The sequence below is a fragment of the Carcharhinus amblyrhynchos genome, chromosome 13, assembly GCF_965287045.1.
Source record: "Carcharhinus amblyrhynchos chromosome 13, sCarAmb.v2.hapA, whole genome shotgun sequence".
NCBI classification, from domain to species: domain Eukaryota; kingdom Metazoa; phylum Chordata; class Chondrichthyes; order Carcharhiniformes; family Carcharhinidae; genus Carcharhinus; species Carcharhinus amblyrhynchos.
The window spans coordinates 76,401,607-76,416,151 of record NC_137336.1 but is presented as its reverse complement, the minus strand read 5'-3'; the positions used below and the strand labels follow the sequence as shown (position 1 = coordinate 76,416,151).

The window sequence follows — 14,545 nt, the reverse complement described above, 5'->3', positions numbered from 1 at the left end:
AGGGCAGTCAAGTTGCCCTGAGGTCAACACTCACGAAGTCTGTTTCATTATCAGACACCTTGACTTCAGGTGGGTAGAAAAACATTGGCGTAATTTCTCAAATGTGGTGTTGGAGACTCCACCTCAAACACTTCATGCACTGAGAATGTGAATCGACAATAAGCAGAAATACTGTGCCAATGAATGGACCAGCATAACCAATCTGGATTCATACCCAAGGCTGACCAGGCCAGTCCCGAGGCTGCAGTGCAGTTGCAACAGGCAACTTCTGTTGCAGTTGGCTTTGTTCACAGTGCTCGACTAGGGTGGCGATGTTGGAATCAATACCAGGCCACCACACAGAACTCCTGGCGAGCATCTTCGTCTTAGAGGTGCCAGGAATGGCACTGTGCAGTTCAGCTAGGAACAGCTCTCTGCCTGGTACAGGACTGACTACTCTGGCTCTCCAAACAGTGATGCTATCTTAACAACTTAATTCATCCTTTCATATATAATTCCAACTCTCCAGAAACGGGCTCATTAGTCAATCCTGATATGATTCTGCGCCTCACTTTGGACAGCAATGGATGGGGGCTGGTTCAGTAATTGGTGTGCTTCACTCACACTGTGTCTTAAGAAATTCAGTGCCGTGACAATTTCCTCTGGTATTGGGGGAGGTGCAACATTCTCTTGCAAAGATAGGCGACTAAGTGCTTCTGCATTCGCTATGTGTCTTCCAAGCTGATGCTTAAAGTATATTCGTAGGTGGAGAGGATTAACACCCAATGCTGAATTCTTGCCAAAGTGATTGACAGAATAACCTTGTCTTCTTTAAAAAGACCCCAAAATGATTTGTGATCAGAAACAGTGGGGGCGGCAAGGTGGCAAAATGTGGTTAGCGCCGCTGCCTCACAGTGTCAGGGGCCCGGGTACAATATCCAACTTGGGTCACTGTCTATGTGGAATTTGCACATTCCCCATATCTGCATGGGTTTCCTCTGGGTGCTCAGGATTCCTCCCACACTCCAAAAATGTGCAGGTTAGATGAATCGGCCATGCTAAATTGTCCATTGGCGTCAGGGGGATTGGCAGGGTAAATATATGGGGTGGGATCAATGTTGGTGCAGACTCGATGGGCCGAATGGTATCCTTCTGCACCGTAGGGATTCTTCGATTCTATGCTCACTGTTTAAGTACTGATTGAATTTCTTCATATCAAAAACTATTGATAATTCTTCTTTCTCGATTTGTGAGTTATCTTCTTCAGCCTCTCAGAGGGTTTCCAGACATAGATCATGGAATTGTATAGAATGCTACAGTGCAGAAGACCATTCAGCCCATCGAGTCTGCACTGACCACAATCCCACTCAGACCCTATCCCCATAACCCCATGTATGTACCCTAGCTCGCTCCTCCTGGCACTTAAGGGGCAATTTACCATGGCCAATCCACAGAACCCACACATCGTTGGACTGTGGGAGGAAACCGGAGCACCTGGAAGAAACCCACACAGACATGGGGAGAATGTGCAGACTCCACACAGACAGTGACCCAAGCCAGGAATCGAAGCCAGGTCCCTGGTGCTATGAGGCAGCAGTGCTAACCATATACCCTATCAGCCTTTCAGATCCATCTCATGGGAAAACACCGTATGGGGAGGTATCACTGGCTAGCACCAATTCCTAACATAGGTCATAATGTACCAACAAGCTTGAAAAATGCAGCAAATGTTAAAGGCTTCTTTCTGGGGTGTCTTCCAAACCAACACTGGGGCTTCTTTAGCAGCACGTGAAAGGGGAGCCAATGACATTGACAGGTTTGGTTTAAAAAAAGTCCGGTTTCCCTTCTGTGGCCTTGATCTTATCTTCTGTGGGGTGTAATCCTTGTGCAGCTACAAGGTTCACTAGATTGGGTTCCTGGGTGGTTTGAAAATACATTTCTCCTTCTTGAACTGAATCCAGCCTTTTGCAATTTCTTCTCCACCGGCTCCAAGGGAGCTCAGCGTTTGGCATCCGTCGATCCAGTTACAAGAACATAATCAAGATATACTATACCTTTGTGGCAACTCTCGCAACATACTTTCCATTGTGTTCTGGAAAGTAGCACGTGCTGACAGTGCACCAAAGGGCATATTCTGGAACGAACCTTTTTGTGTTTACCTGCAAGAACTTCAGGAAACATTGTTTAATTTGAATTGCTGACGTACTTAATTCCAACTTTGTATAAGATTGACCTCCAGCCAACTTTGCATATGGGTCTCCAATCTTCAGGATTGGATATTTATGCGATTTGACAGCCTGGTTAGCTGTCAACTAGTAGTCCCCACAAATGGGGATGGTCTTCTCTGGTTTCAACACGGGTATCATAGAATCGTAGAAGCCTACAGTGCAGAAAGAGGCCCATCGAGGGCCTACCCCCATACCATACCCACTAATCCCTCTAACCTACACATCCCTGGACACTAAGGGGCAATTTCCTTAGCATGGCCAATCAACCTAACCCGCACATCTTTGGACTGGGGGAGGAAACCGGAGCACGCGGAGGAAACCCAGGCAGACACGAGGAGAACGTGCAAACTCCACACTATGGATGCTGCCCATTCCATGAACTGAACTTGCTGAATAATGCCAAATTCTTCAAATCTCTTAAATTCAGTATCCATCTTTTCCCTTACGGTGTACAGTACTGGTCTTGCCTGAAAAAAAACCAAAGTTCACCCATGGATTTACACAGATCTTCCCCTGCAGGCCTTTTATCTTGCCTAACTCATCACTGAAGACACTATCGTATTTCTTCATCAATTCATTTAATCCTCCTTCCTGGAAAATCTCAGTCCAATTTAACTTGTTTTCCTTGAGATAATTGCGGCCCAGAAGACTTTGTCCTTCACCTGAAGCTTTTAATACTGGGAGCTCGGGCAGGGCGGAAGGGTTGACTACAAGGGGGAAAAGGTTTAAGGTAAGTAGTGGCAAGTTTAGGGGAGACGTGTTGAGAAAGTTTTTCACACAGAGGGTGGTGGAACGCACTGTCAATGGATGTGCTGGAAACAGGTACATCAGAAATGTTCAAAACGTATCTTGATAGATACGTGACAAACAATGGGATAGAAACCGGATATCGGGGCAGGCTCAGTGGGCCAAAGGGTCTGTTCTTATGATGTATTGTTCTAGGTTCTTAGGTACTGTTGTCACGGCCATTATCTTTATGGCTTTTGCTGTGTTCACTGTTAACTTTGCTGCAGCCCTCTTTAAGTTCAATGGCTAGCTCCCACTCTGCTTTCTGAAGTTGACCTATCACAGTAGCAGGTGCCCCAGTGTCTGCTTCTGCTTTAAGAGGCTTTCCATTTACCGGGAACGTTATACCTTCCTCTGCTCGTAACTTCTGTTGAATAGCCTCATTATTCACTCCACAGACTAATCTGTCCTGCAGCTTATCATTCAGAGTAGTCCTCAAGTTGTAATGCTCTGTGATTTGCTTCAATTTGGTGATAGAAGGTGCAACAGTTTTGTCTGGGACTCACCCCCTCCTATTAAAATTAAATCTATACAATGGTGGTTCCAGATGGAAAATTGACTTTCCAATTCAATAATCTCACTTTGAGTTGGGCATGCTCAGGGTAGTGAGATTATGAATCAATTTGTAACCCTGAGTCCCACATGCATGAGGATTGCCTTTCTCTTTCTTTCCTCCTCTATTCCATTGGCCTGGATCTTCTATCACAAACGCTGTACTTATTGTGTCTAGTCTTTCAGGGAGATATCAAAATGATCTGTCCATCCAAACAGGAGCATTTTTGTCATTATCTCAAAATTCAAGGTAAACTGTTACCTCATAGTTTGAGGCTTGCCTTTATCCCCGTCGCCAGTGTAATAACTTCTGGTCACCAGTTGAGAGACTAAACAACAATACCCTTATTTACAGGAAAGATTATGCAGATATAAAGGGACAGCCAGGAGTGAGGGAGAACCAGAGAGGGAGAGGCAGAGAGAGGGAGAGGGGAGAGGCAGAGTGAGAGAGAGGGAGAGGCAGAGAGAGCAGAGGCAGAGGAGAGAGAGTGAGAGGGAGAGGGGAGAGGCAGAGTGAGAGGGAGAGGGGAGAGGCAGAGTGAGAGGGAGAGGGGGGAGAGGCAGAGTGAGAGGGAGAGGGGGGAGAGGCAGAGTGAGAGAGGGGGGAGAGGCAGAGTGAGAGGGAGAGGCAGAGTGAGAGGGAGAGGGGAGAGGCAGAGTGAGAGGGAGAGGGGGGAGAGGCAGAGTGAGAGAGGGGGGAGAGGGAGAGGCAGAGTGAGAGGGAGAGGGGAGAGGCAGAGTGAGAGGGAGAGGGGGAGAGGCAGAGTGAGAGAGGGAGAGGCAGAGTGAGAGGGAAAGGCAGAGTGAGCGGGAGAGGGGGGAGAGGCAGGGGCAGAGATAGAGAGAGAGGGGGAGTAGAGACAGAGATAGGGAGGAGAGACAGAGAGAGAGGGGATATAGACAGAAAGAGAAGGGGGGAGACCGAGATAGCAAGAGAGGGAAGGTTGGAGACAGAGAGAGAAAGGGCAGGAGATGGGGGGGAGACAGAAAGAGAGATGGAGAGAGGGAGAGCCAGAGAGAAGGAGAAAGGGAGAGTCAGAGAGAGAGAGAGATAGAGATAGATAGGGCGTGGGGGAGAGACAGAGAGAGGGAGGAAGGGAGAGTCAGAGAGAGAGATAGAGATAGATAGGGGGTGGGGGAGAGACAGAGAGGGAGGAAGGGAGAGTCAGAGAGAGAGAGAGAGATAGGGGGTGGGGGAGAGACAGAGAGAGGGAGGAAGGGAGAAAGAAAGAGTGGGGAGAGACAGAAAGAGTGGGGTGAGAAAGAGAATGAGGGTGGGGAGAGATGGGGGGGTAGAGACAGGGAGAGAGAGGGGGCGGAGAGAGAGGGGGGAGCTCAGAGAGAGCCGGGGGGGGGGGTTCAGACACAGAGATGGGGGGAGACAGAGAATGAGGGAAAGACAGAGAGGGACAGAGACACAGAGGGGAGACTGAGGGGGGGGAGACAGAGAGAGGGGGAGAAGGGGTGGGGGAGATAGAGATAGAGAGAGATGGGGGGAGAGAGAGAGAGAGGGAGAGCCAGCGAAAGAGAGGGAGGGGACTCAGAGAAAGAGAGGGGAGAGAGACAGAAAGAGCGGTGAGACAGAGAAGGGGGAGTCAGAGTAAGAGGGGAAGACGGGGGGAGACAGAGAGAGAGAGACAGAGGATGAGACACAGAGAGAGAAGTGGGGAGAGAGAGAGAGAGACGGGGAGACAGAGAGAGAGGGGGGAAACAGAGAGAAGGGGGAAGACAGAGAGAGAGAGAGAAGGGAGAGGCAGAGAGAGAGAGGGCAGGAGGAAGAGCAAGAGAGAGAGAGAGAGAAAAGGGGAGTGGCACAGAGAGAGAAAGAGAGGAGAGCCAGAGAGAGGGGGAGACAGAGAAAGAGACAGAAATGGAGAGGGGGATGAGAGACAGAGATTGGGGGAAACTGAGGCAGTGTGTGGGGGGGGGGGGGTTGGTGGAGAGAGAGAGAGCCAGAGAGAGAAAGAAAAGGGGAGAGGCACAGAGAGCAAAAATGAGAGAAGGAAAGCCAGAGAGAGAGAGAGGGAGAGGGGAGAGCCAGAGAGAGAAAGATTGAGGGAAAAAGACAGGGAGAGCCAGAGGGAGAGAGGGGAGCCAGGGGGCCGGGGAGGGAGGGGAGTGGTGGGTGGACAGTCAGCGAGAGAGTGAGCCAGAGAGAAGGGGAGAGCCAGAGAGAGAGAGAGGGAAGAGCTGGAGAGACAGAGAGGGGAGGGCTAGAGAAAGGGAGGGGGTGGTGGGGGGAGAGCCAGAGAGAGAGAGAGAGAGGGGAGAGAAAGACAGAGGGAGAGCCACAGTGAGGGAGAGGGAAGGAGAACTGTAGAGTCACAGAGAGAGAGGGAGAGTCAGAGAGGAGGGAGAGCCAGAGAAGAGGGAGAGAGAAGGGGAGGGAGAGAGAAAGGGAGAGCCAGAGAGAGACAGAAGGGGAGAGCCAGAGAGAGAGAGAGAGAGAAGGGGAGAGCCAGAGAGAGAGAGAAGGGGAGAGCCAGAGAGAGAGAGAGAGAAGGGGAGAGCCAGAGAGAGAGAGAGAAGGGGAGAGCCAGAGAGAGAGAGAGAGAGAAGGGGAGAGCCAGAGAGAGAAAGAAGGGGAGAGCCAGAGAGAGAGAGAGAGAGAAGGGGAGAGCCAGAGAGAGAGAGAAGGGGAGAGCCAGAGAGAGAGAGAGAGAAGGGGAGAGAGAGAGAGAGAGAAGGGGAGAGCCAGAGAGAGAGAGAATGGGAGAGCCAGAGAGAGAGAGAGAGAGAGAAGGGGAGACCCAGAGAGAGAGAGAAGGGGAGAGAAAGAGAAAGGGAGAGCCAGAGAGAGAGAGAAGGGGAGAGCCAGAGAGAGAGAGAAGGGGAGAGCCAGAGAGAGAGCAGGAGAGTCAGAGAGAGAGCAGGAGAGTCAGAGGGAGAGGGAGTGGGGGTGGGAGAGAGTCGGGCAGGGGTGTGTGTGTGAGAGAGAGAGAGAGAGAGAGCCAGTAAGAGGGAAAGGGGAAAGAGAGAAAGAGAGTGAGAGAGACAGAGAGGGGAGAGCCAGAGAGAGAGAGAAGAGGAGAGAGAGAGACAGAGACAGAGACAGAGGGGAGGGAAAACAGGGGCGAGAGATAGGGAGGAAAAGTCAGAGAGAGTGAGGGGGAGGAAGAGCAAGTGAGGGGTGGGGGTGTGAAAGAGCAAGAGATGTGGGGGAGAAGAGAGAGAGAGAGAGAGAGGGGAAGAACCAGAGAGAGAGAGAGAGAGGGAAAGTGAGAGGGTGATAGACGAGAGCCAGAGAGCGGGAGGGAGAGAGAGAGAGAGGGAAAGTGAGAGGGTGATAGACGAGAGCCAGAGAGAGGGAGGGAGAGAGAGAGAGAGGGAAAGTGAGAGGGTGATAGACGAGAGCCAGAGAGAGGGAGGGAGAGAGAGAGAGAGGGAAAGTGAGAGGGTGATACACGAGAGCCAGAGAGAGGGAGGGAGAGAGAGAGAGAGGGAAAGTGAGAGGGTGATAGACGAGAGCCAGAGAGAGGGAGGGAGAGAGAGAGAGATAAAGTGAGAGAGTGATAGATGAGAGCCAGAGAGAGGGAGGGAGAGAGAGAGAGGGGAGGGGGAGTGGAAATCCAGAACTCTCTTCACAAAAACAGCTGAGTTAATTGGGAATTTCAGAACTGGAATTGGTAGATATTTTTGTTGGGGAAGATGGACACTGACTGAATGAAGGCAGATAGATGGAGCTCAGACCAACCAGTTTTCTTCACACTCACTCTGTTCCTTTGCAGAGTAATTGGGAATTGGCGGAGGAATTTCCCAGCTGACTATCAGCCTGTGGAACGATGTGAGCAGCTCTCCCACCATTAGCACTGAGTCCTGATGCTGGACTGGAACACAGAGGTTCAGGTCCAGAGGAAGGACACTAACATTGTATCACAAGCTCTTGCTGATCAGTCACAACTTCACTGATTAGTGTGACAGACTAAAGGGGAAAAATGGACTTCTAAGTTTATGAAGTATTCTGTATCTAACCCCGTGCTGTACCTGTCCTGGGAGTGTTTGATGGGGGGACAGTGTAGAGGGAGCTTTACTCTGTATCTAACCCCGTGCTGTACCTGTCCTGGGAGTGTTTGATGGGGGGGACAGTGTAGAGGGAGCTTTACTCTGTATCTAACCCCGTGCAGTACCTGTCCTGAGAGTGTTTGATGGGGACAGTGTAGAGGGAACTTTACTCTGTATCTAACCCCGTGCTGTACCTGTCCTGGGAGTGTTTGATGGGGACAGTGTAGAGGGAGCTTTACTCTGTATCTAACCCTGTGCTGTACCTGTCCTGGGAGTGTTTGATGGGGACAGTGTAGAGGGAGCTTTACTCTGTATCTAACCCCGTGCTGTACCTGTCCTGGGAGTGTTTGATGGGGACAGTGTAGAGGGAGCTTTACTCTGTATCTAACCCCGTGCTGTACCTGTCCTGGGAGTGTTTGATGGGGGACAGTGTAGAGGGAGCTTTACTCTGTATCTAACCCCGTGCTGTACCTGTCCTGGGAGTGTTTGATGGGGACAGTGTAGAGGGAACTTTACTCTCTATCTAACCCCGTGCTGTACCTGTCCTGGGAGTGTTTGATTGGGACAGTGTAGAGGGAGCTTTACTCTGTATCTAACCCCGTGCTGTACCTGTCCTGGGAGTGTTTGATGGGGGGACAGTGTAGAGGGAGCTTTACTCTGTATCTAACCCCGTGCTGTACCTGTCCTGGGAGTGTTTGATTGGGACAGTGTAGAGGGAGCTTTACTCTGTATCTAACCCCGTGCTGTCCCTGTCCTGGGAGTGTTTGATGGGGACAGTGTAGAGGGAGCTTTACTCTGTATCTCACCCCGTGCTGTACCTGTCCTGGGAGTGTTTGATTGGGACAGTGTAGAGGGAGCTTTACTCTGTATCTAACTCCGTGCTGTACCTGTCCTGGGAGTGTTTGATGGGGGACAGTGTAGAGGGAGCTTTACTCTGTATCTAACCCCGTGCTGTACCTGTCCTAAGAGTGTTTGATGGGGACAGTATAGAGGGAGCTTTACTCTGTATCTAACCCCGTGCTGTACCTGTCCTGGGAGTGTTTGATTGGGACAGTGTAGAGGGAGCTTTACTCTGTATCTAACCCCGTGCTGTCCCTGTCCTGGGAGTGTTTGATGGGGACAGTGTAGAGGGAGCTTTACTCTGTATCTCACCCCGTGCTGTACCTGTCCTGGGAGTGTTTGATTGGGACAGTGTAGAGGGAGCTTTACTCTGTATCTAACCCCGTGCTGTCCCTGTCCTGGGAGTGTTTGATGGGGGGACAGTGTAGAGGGAGCTTTACTCTGTATCTAACCCCGTGCTGTACCTGTCCTGGGAGTGTTTGATGGGGGGACAGTGTAGAGGCAGCTTTACTCTGTATCTAACCCCGTGCTGTACCTGTCCTGGGAGAGTTTGATGAGGACAGTGTAGAGGGACCTTTACTCTGTATCTAACCCCGTGCTGTACCTGTCCTGGGAGTGTTTGATAGGGGGACAGTGTAGAGGGAGCTTTACTCTGTATCTAACCCCGTGCTGTAACTGTCCTGGGAGTGTTTGATGGGGGGACAGTGTAGAGGGAGCTTTACTCTGTATCTAACCCCGTGCTGTACCTGTCCTGGGAGAGTTTGATGAGGACAGTGTAGAGGGATCTTTACTCTGTATCTAACCCTGTGCTGTACCTGTCCTGGGAGTGTTTGATGGGGGAACAATGTAGAGGGAGCTTTACTCTGTATCTACCTCCGTGCTGTACCTGTCCTGGGAGTGTTTGATGGGGACAGTGTAGAGGGAGCTTTACTCTGTATCTAACCCCATGCTATACCTGTCCCGGATTGTTTGATGGGGGACAGTGTAGAGGGAGCTTTACTCTGTATCTAACCCCATGCTGTACCTGTTCTGGGAGTGTTTGATGGGGGGACAGTGTAGAGGGAGCTTTACTCTGTATCTAACCCCATGCTATAGCTGTCTTGGGAGAGTTTGATGGGGGAACAGTGTAGAGCGAGCTTCACTCTGCAACTAACCCCATGCTATAGCTGTCCTGAACTGTTTTATGGGGACAGTGTAGAGGAAGTTTTACTCTGTGTCTGACCACATGCTGTACCTGCCCTGGGAGTGTTTGATGGTAAAAAGTCTGACAACGCCAGGTTTCAGTCCAACCGATTTATTTGATAGTAAATTCACTAGCTTTCAGGTTAGCCCCTTCATCAGGTGAATGGAGAGTTCTGGAGTGTCTGATGGGACAGCATAGAGGAAGCTTTACTCTGTATCTAACCCTGTGCTGTACCTGTCCTGGGAGTGTTTGATGGGGACAGTGTAGAGAGAGCTTTACTCTGTATCTAACCTTGTGCTGTACCTGTCCTGGGAGTGTTTGATGGGGGGACAGTGTAGAGGGAGCTTTACTCTGTATCTAACCCCGTGCTGTACCTGTCCTGGGAGTGTTTGATGGGGGGACAGTGTAGAGGGAGCTTTACTCTGTATCTAACCCCGTGCTGTACCTGTCCTGGGAGTGTTTGATGGGGGACAGTGTAGAGGTAGCTTTACTCTGTATCTAACCCCGTGCTGTACCTGTCCTGGGAGTGTTTGATGGGGACAGTGTAGAGGGAGCTTTACTCTGTATCTAACCCCGTGCTGTACCTGTCCTGGGAGTGTTTGATGAGGGACAGTGTAGAGGGAGCTTTACTCTGTATCTAACCCCGTGCTGTACCTGTCCTGGGAGTGTTTGATGGGGGGGACAGTGTAGAGGGAGCTTTACTCTGTATCTAACCCCGTGCTGTACCTGTCCTGGGAGTGTTTGATGGGGGGGACAGTGTAGAGGAAGCTTTACTCTGTATCTAACCCCATGGTGTACCTGTTGTGGGAGTATTTGATGAGGGACAGTGTTGAGGGAGCTTTACTCTGCATCTAATCTGTCCTGGGAATATTTGGTGGGGACAGTGTAGCAGGTGCTTTACTCTGTATCTAATCCTGTGCTATTCCTGTCCTGGAAGCGTTTAATGGGGGAAGTGCAGAGGGCAAATGACAGAATTGTTAGTGAGGAATCACTTTGGGACCAGTGACAATAATTCCATTAGTTTTAAGATAGCTATGGAGAATGATAGGTCTGTCCCAAAAATTAAAATTCTAACTTGGGCAAGGCCAATTTTGATGGTATCTGGCAGGAACTTTTAACAGTTAGCTGGGGGAGTCTATGGAAAGGCAAGGTGAGGCTTTCAAAAGTGTGTCAACTGGGGTTCAGGGTAAGTACATTCCTCTTAGAGTGAAGGGCAAGGTGGGTAGAAGTAGGACAGAGTTGGATCTCTTAAAGATCAAAAAGGTCATCTACGTGCAGACCCACAAGAGATGGGTTAGATTCTAAATGGATATTTCTCATCAGTATTTACTGTTGATATACACATAACAGAGAAGGAGGTGCTGGAAGTATTAAAGTGCTTCAAGGTAGATAAATCCCGGGCACCTGATGAAGTGTATCCCCGGACATTGTGGGAGGCTAGGGAGGAAATTGCGGGTCCCCTAGCCGAGATATTTAAATCATCGATAGTCACAGGTGAGGTGCCTGAAAATTGGAGGGTGGCAAATGTTGTGTCTTTGTTTAAAAAGGGCTACAGGGAAAAGCCCGGGAACTACAGGACGGTGAACCTCACATCTGTCGTGGGTGTGTTGTTAGAAGATATTTTGAGAGATGGGATTCACAGGCATTTAGAGATGCAATGATTGATTAGGGATAGTCAGCATGTCTTTGTGAATGGAAAATCATACCAAGAAGGTAGATGAGGGTAGTGCAGTTGATGTTGTCTACATGGACTTTAGTAAGGCCTTTGACAAGATACCACATGGTAGTTGCATAAGGTTAAATCTCATGGGATTCAGGGTGAGGTAGCCAAATGGACACAAAATTGGCTCGATGACAGAAGCCAGAGGGTTGTTTTTCAAACTGGAGGCCTGTGTGCCTCAGGGATTGGTGCTGGGCCCACTGTTATTTGTCATTTATAGTTCCTGATACACTGTCCCCGCCAAACACTCCCAGGATAGGTACGGCACGACGTTAGATACAGTGTAAAACTCCCTCTACACTGAGCATTTAGGAGGCATGGTTAGTAAGTTTGCAGATGACACCAAGATTGGTGGCATAGTGGACAGTGAAGGTTATCTCGGATTGCAATGGGATCTTGATCAATTTGGCCAGTGGGCTGACGAATGGCAGATGGAGTTTAATTTAGATAAATGCGGGGTGCTGCATTTTGGTAGATTGAACCAAGGCAGGACTTACTCAGTTAATGGTAGGGCATTGGGGGGAGTTACAGAACAAAGAGATCTGAGGTACAGGTTCATAGCTCCTTGAAAGTGGAGTCACAGGTGGACAGAGTGGTGAAGAAGGCATTCGGCATGCTTGGTTTCATTGGTCAGAACATTGAATACAGGAGTTGGGACGTCTTGTTGAAGTTGTACAAGACATTGGTAAGGCCACACTTGGAATACTGTGCACAATTCTGATCACCTATTATAGAAAGAATATTAATAATCTAGAAAGAGCGCAGGAAAGATTTACTAGGATACTACTGGGATTGCATGGTTTGAATTATAAGGAGAGGCTGGATAGACTGGGACTTTGTTCTCTGGAGCGTAGGAAGTTGAGGGGTGACCTTATAGAGGTCTATAAAATAATGAGGGGCGTAGATCAGCTAGATAGTCAATATCCTTTCCCAAAGAAAGGGGAGTCTAAAACTACAAGGTATAGGTTTAAGGTGAGAGGGGAGAGATACCAAAGGGTCCAGAGGGGCAATGTTTTCCACACAGAGGGTGGTAAGTGTCTGGAACAAGCTGCCAGAGGTAGTAGTAGAGGGGGTATAATTTTGTCTTTTAAGAAAACGTTTAGACAGTTATATGTGTAAGGTGGGTATAGAGTGAAATGGGCCAAATGCAGGCAATTGGGATGAGCTTAGGGGTTAAAAAAATGGGAGAGCATGGACAAGTTGGGCCGAAGGGCCTGTTTCCATGTTGTAAACCTCTGTGACTTCCCTAATCCATTCTGCGCGCTGTAAACTGAAAGGTCAGAAATTGAGAATGATGCCTGGTGTGGCTGGATGGCCAGCGTTGTGTCATGGTTTTGTTCTTTGTTTGTGTTGCAGGGACTCTCCGGCCTGTCAGACGGAATTTGTACGACCCATCTTCCGCTCCCGGGAAGGGCATTGTGTGGGAATGGGAGAACGATAGTGGTGCTTGGACGCCGTATGACATGGACCTCTCAGTGACCATCCAGAGTGCCCATGAGAACTGCAGTCCCTGGATCGACCTGACTCCTGCTGGCTTCTGCTACGTAGTGGACTTTGGTGGCATGTGCCAGATCAACCGGCGCACCCACCGCCGTCGCAGGCTGCACCGCCGGCTGGACGCAGCCTACCCGATCTTGGGTCCTGGGCCTTGTGGCCTGCTCCCCCCTCCTCCTCTGCCTCCTCTCCCTCCTCCTGCTGTACCCAAGGCCAGCTCCTGGCCTGTGGGACCCCAGGCTGGGCCTCCTTGTGACTGCCAGCAGTGCCTGTTGGTGGCCAGCGTCAAGGCCACGTCTCCTGTCGCCCAGGGCAATGGGGCCTTCCCAGGAGGAGGAGGAGGAGGAGGAGGAGGACCTCTCCAGCCTGTTACTGGCCGCTCCCTCGCCCAACCCAGTGCCAACAATCCACCTCCACCCCCTCCTCCTTCCTCTCAGAGCCTACCCTCCCGGCCCCAGCTCACCAGTCCACAGGCCCAGTCTCTGAGCAAGGTCAAGACCCAGACATCGTCGTCGTCCTCCTCCTCTTCCTCCTCCTCCTCGGTGGTCAGGGCAGCGACCCAGAACAACGTCAACAACACCTCGGGCCTGCAGCAACTGGCCATCGCACAGTCACGGGCCCTCATTGCTTCCGGGTAAGGAGTGGAGATTCGCTGATCGATTCCAAGACGGGAATCTGGGAAGGAGGCAGGTTGGGTCCAAGGGCATAGAATTACAGAATAGTACAAGAGGAGGCCATTTTCCCCAGCACGCTTGGACAGATTCTACTCGATGAGTCTCTCTCCCCTCCCCGCTCTCTCTCTCTCTCTCTCTCAGTCCACAGCCCTGAGGATTTGAGCCCCTCCTTGTATTTATCCAGTTTAACTTGATGGGCTTCCTTACAGGAAACACATTCCAGTTCACAACAACTCTCAGCATGACCTCCCCTCGGCCCTCCCTGGTTATACGGACAGTCTGTTAACCCACCCTCCGACACTACTTTCTACTTATTTACCCCAACAAGGCCCTACATTGGAGAGACTGGTGTAAAAGAGAGGGTTACGGGTTTGGTGAGGTATTTTTCAAAGAGAAAGACTTGCGCCCCTTCTCTAACCGAGAAGTCGGAGATCGGTGAGCAAGTGCAGATTTGAGTTGAGATTGCCACAAACTGGTCCCTAAGGATATCATTTTCTGCCTCAGCCACCGCCTTCACTCCATCATCGCTCCAGACTCCAGATTTATCCTGATGTATTCCTGGTTACTTTCTCCCATGTTCCTCCCTGTATAGTCAGCACTCATCCAAACATCTGCCGTTTATCTCAAAGTCTGCACCAAATCTCACTGACCCTTCACTCTCTGTGCTCACTGACCCTTCACTCTCTGTACTCACTGACCCTTCACTCTCTGTACTCACTGACCCTTCACTCTCTGTACTCACTGACCCTTCACTCTCTGTACTCACTGACCCTTCACTCTCTGTACTCACTGACCCTTCACTCTCTGTACTCACTGACCCTTCACTCTCTGTGCTCACTGACCCTTCACTCTCTGTACTCACTGACCCTTCACTCTCTGTACTCACTGACCCTTCACTCTCTGTACTCACTGACCCTTCACTCTCTGTACTCACTGACCCTTCACTCTCTGTACTCACTGACCCTTCACTCTCTGTACTCACTGACCCTTCACTCTCTGTACTCACTGACCCTTCACTCTCTGTACTCACTGACCCTTCACTCTCTGTGCTCACTGACCCTTCACTCTCTGTACTCACTGACCCTTC

The 14,545-nt window shown here is 50.3% G+C and overlaps 1 protein-coding gene across 2 annotated transcripts in view; it reads left to right on the top strand.

The window, feature by feature from the left end:
- Positions 1–14,545, top strand: part of LOC145351995 (E3 ubiquitin-protein ligase DTX4-like) — a 53,728-nt gene that overhangs the window by 17,309 nt on the left and 21,874 nt on the right. For both annotated transcript variants that reach the window (XM_080201852.1, XM_080201851.1), the window contains exon 2: positions 12,647–13,418. In XM_080201852.1, the coding sequence (XP_080057978.1) occupies positions 12,647–13,418 (772 nt within the window). The remainder of the gene's footprint in view (positions 1–12,646; positions 13,419–14,545) is intronic.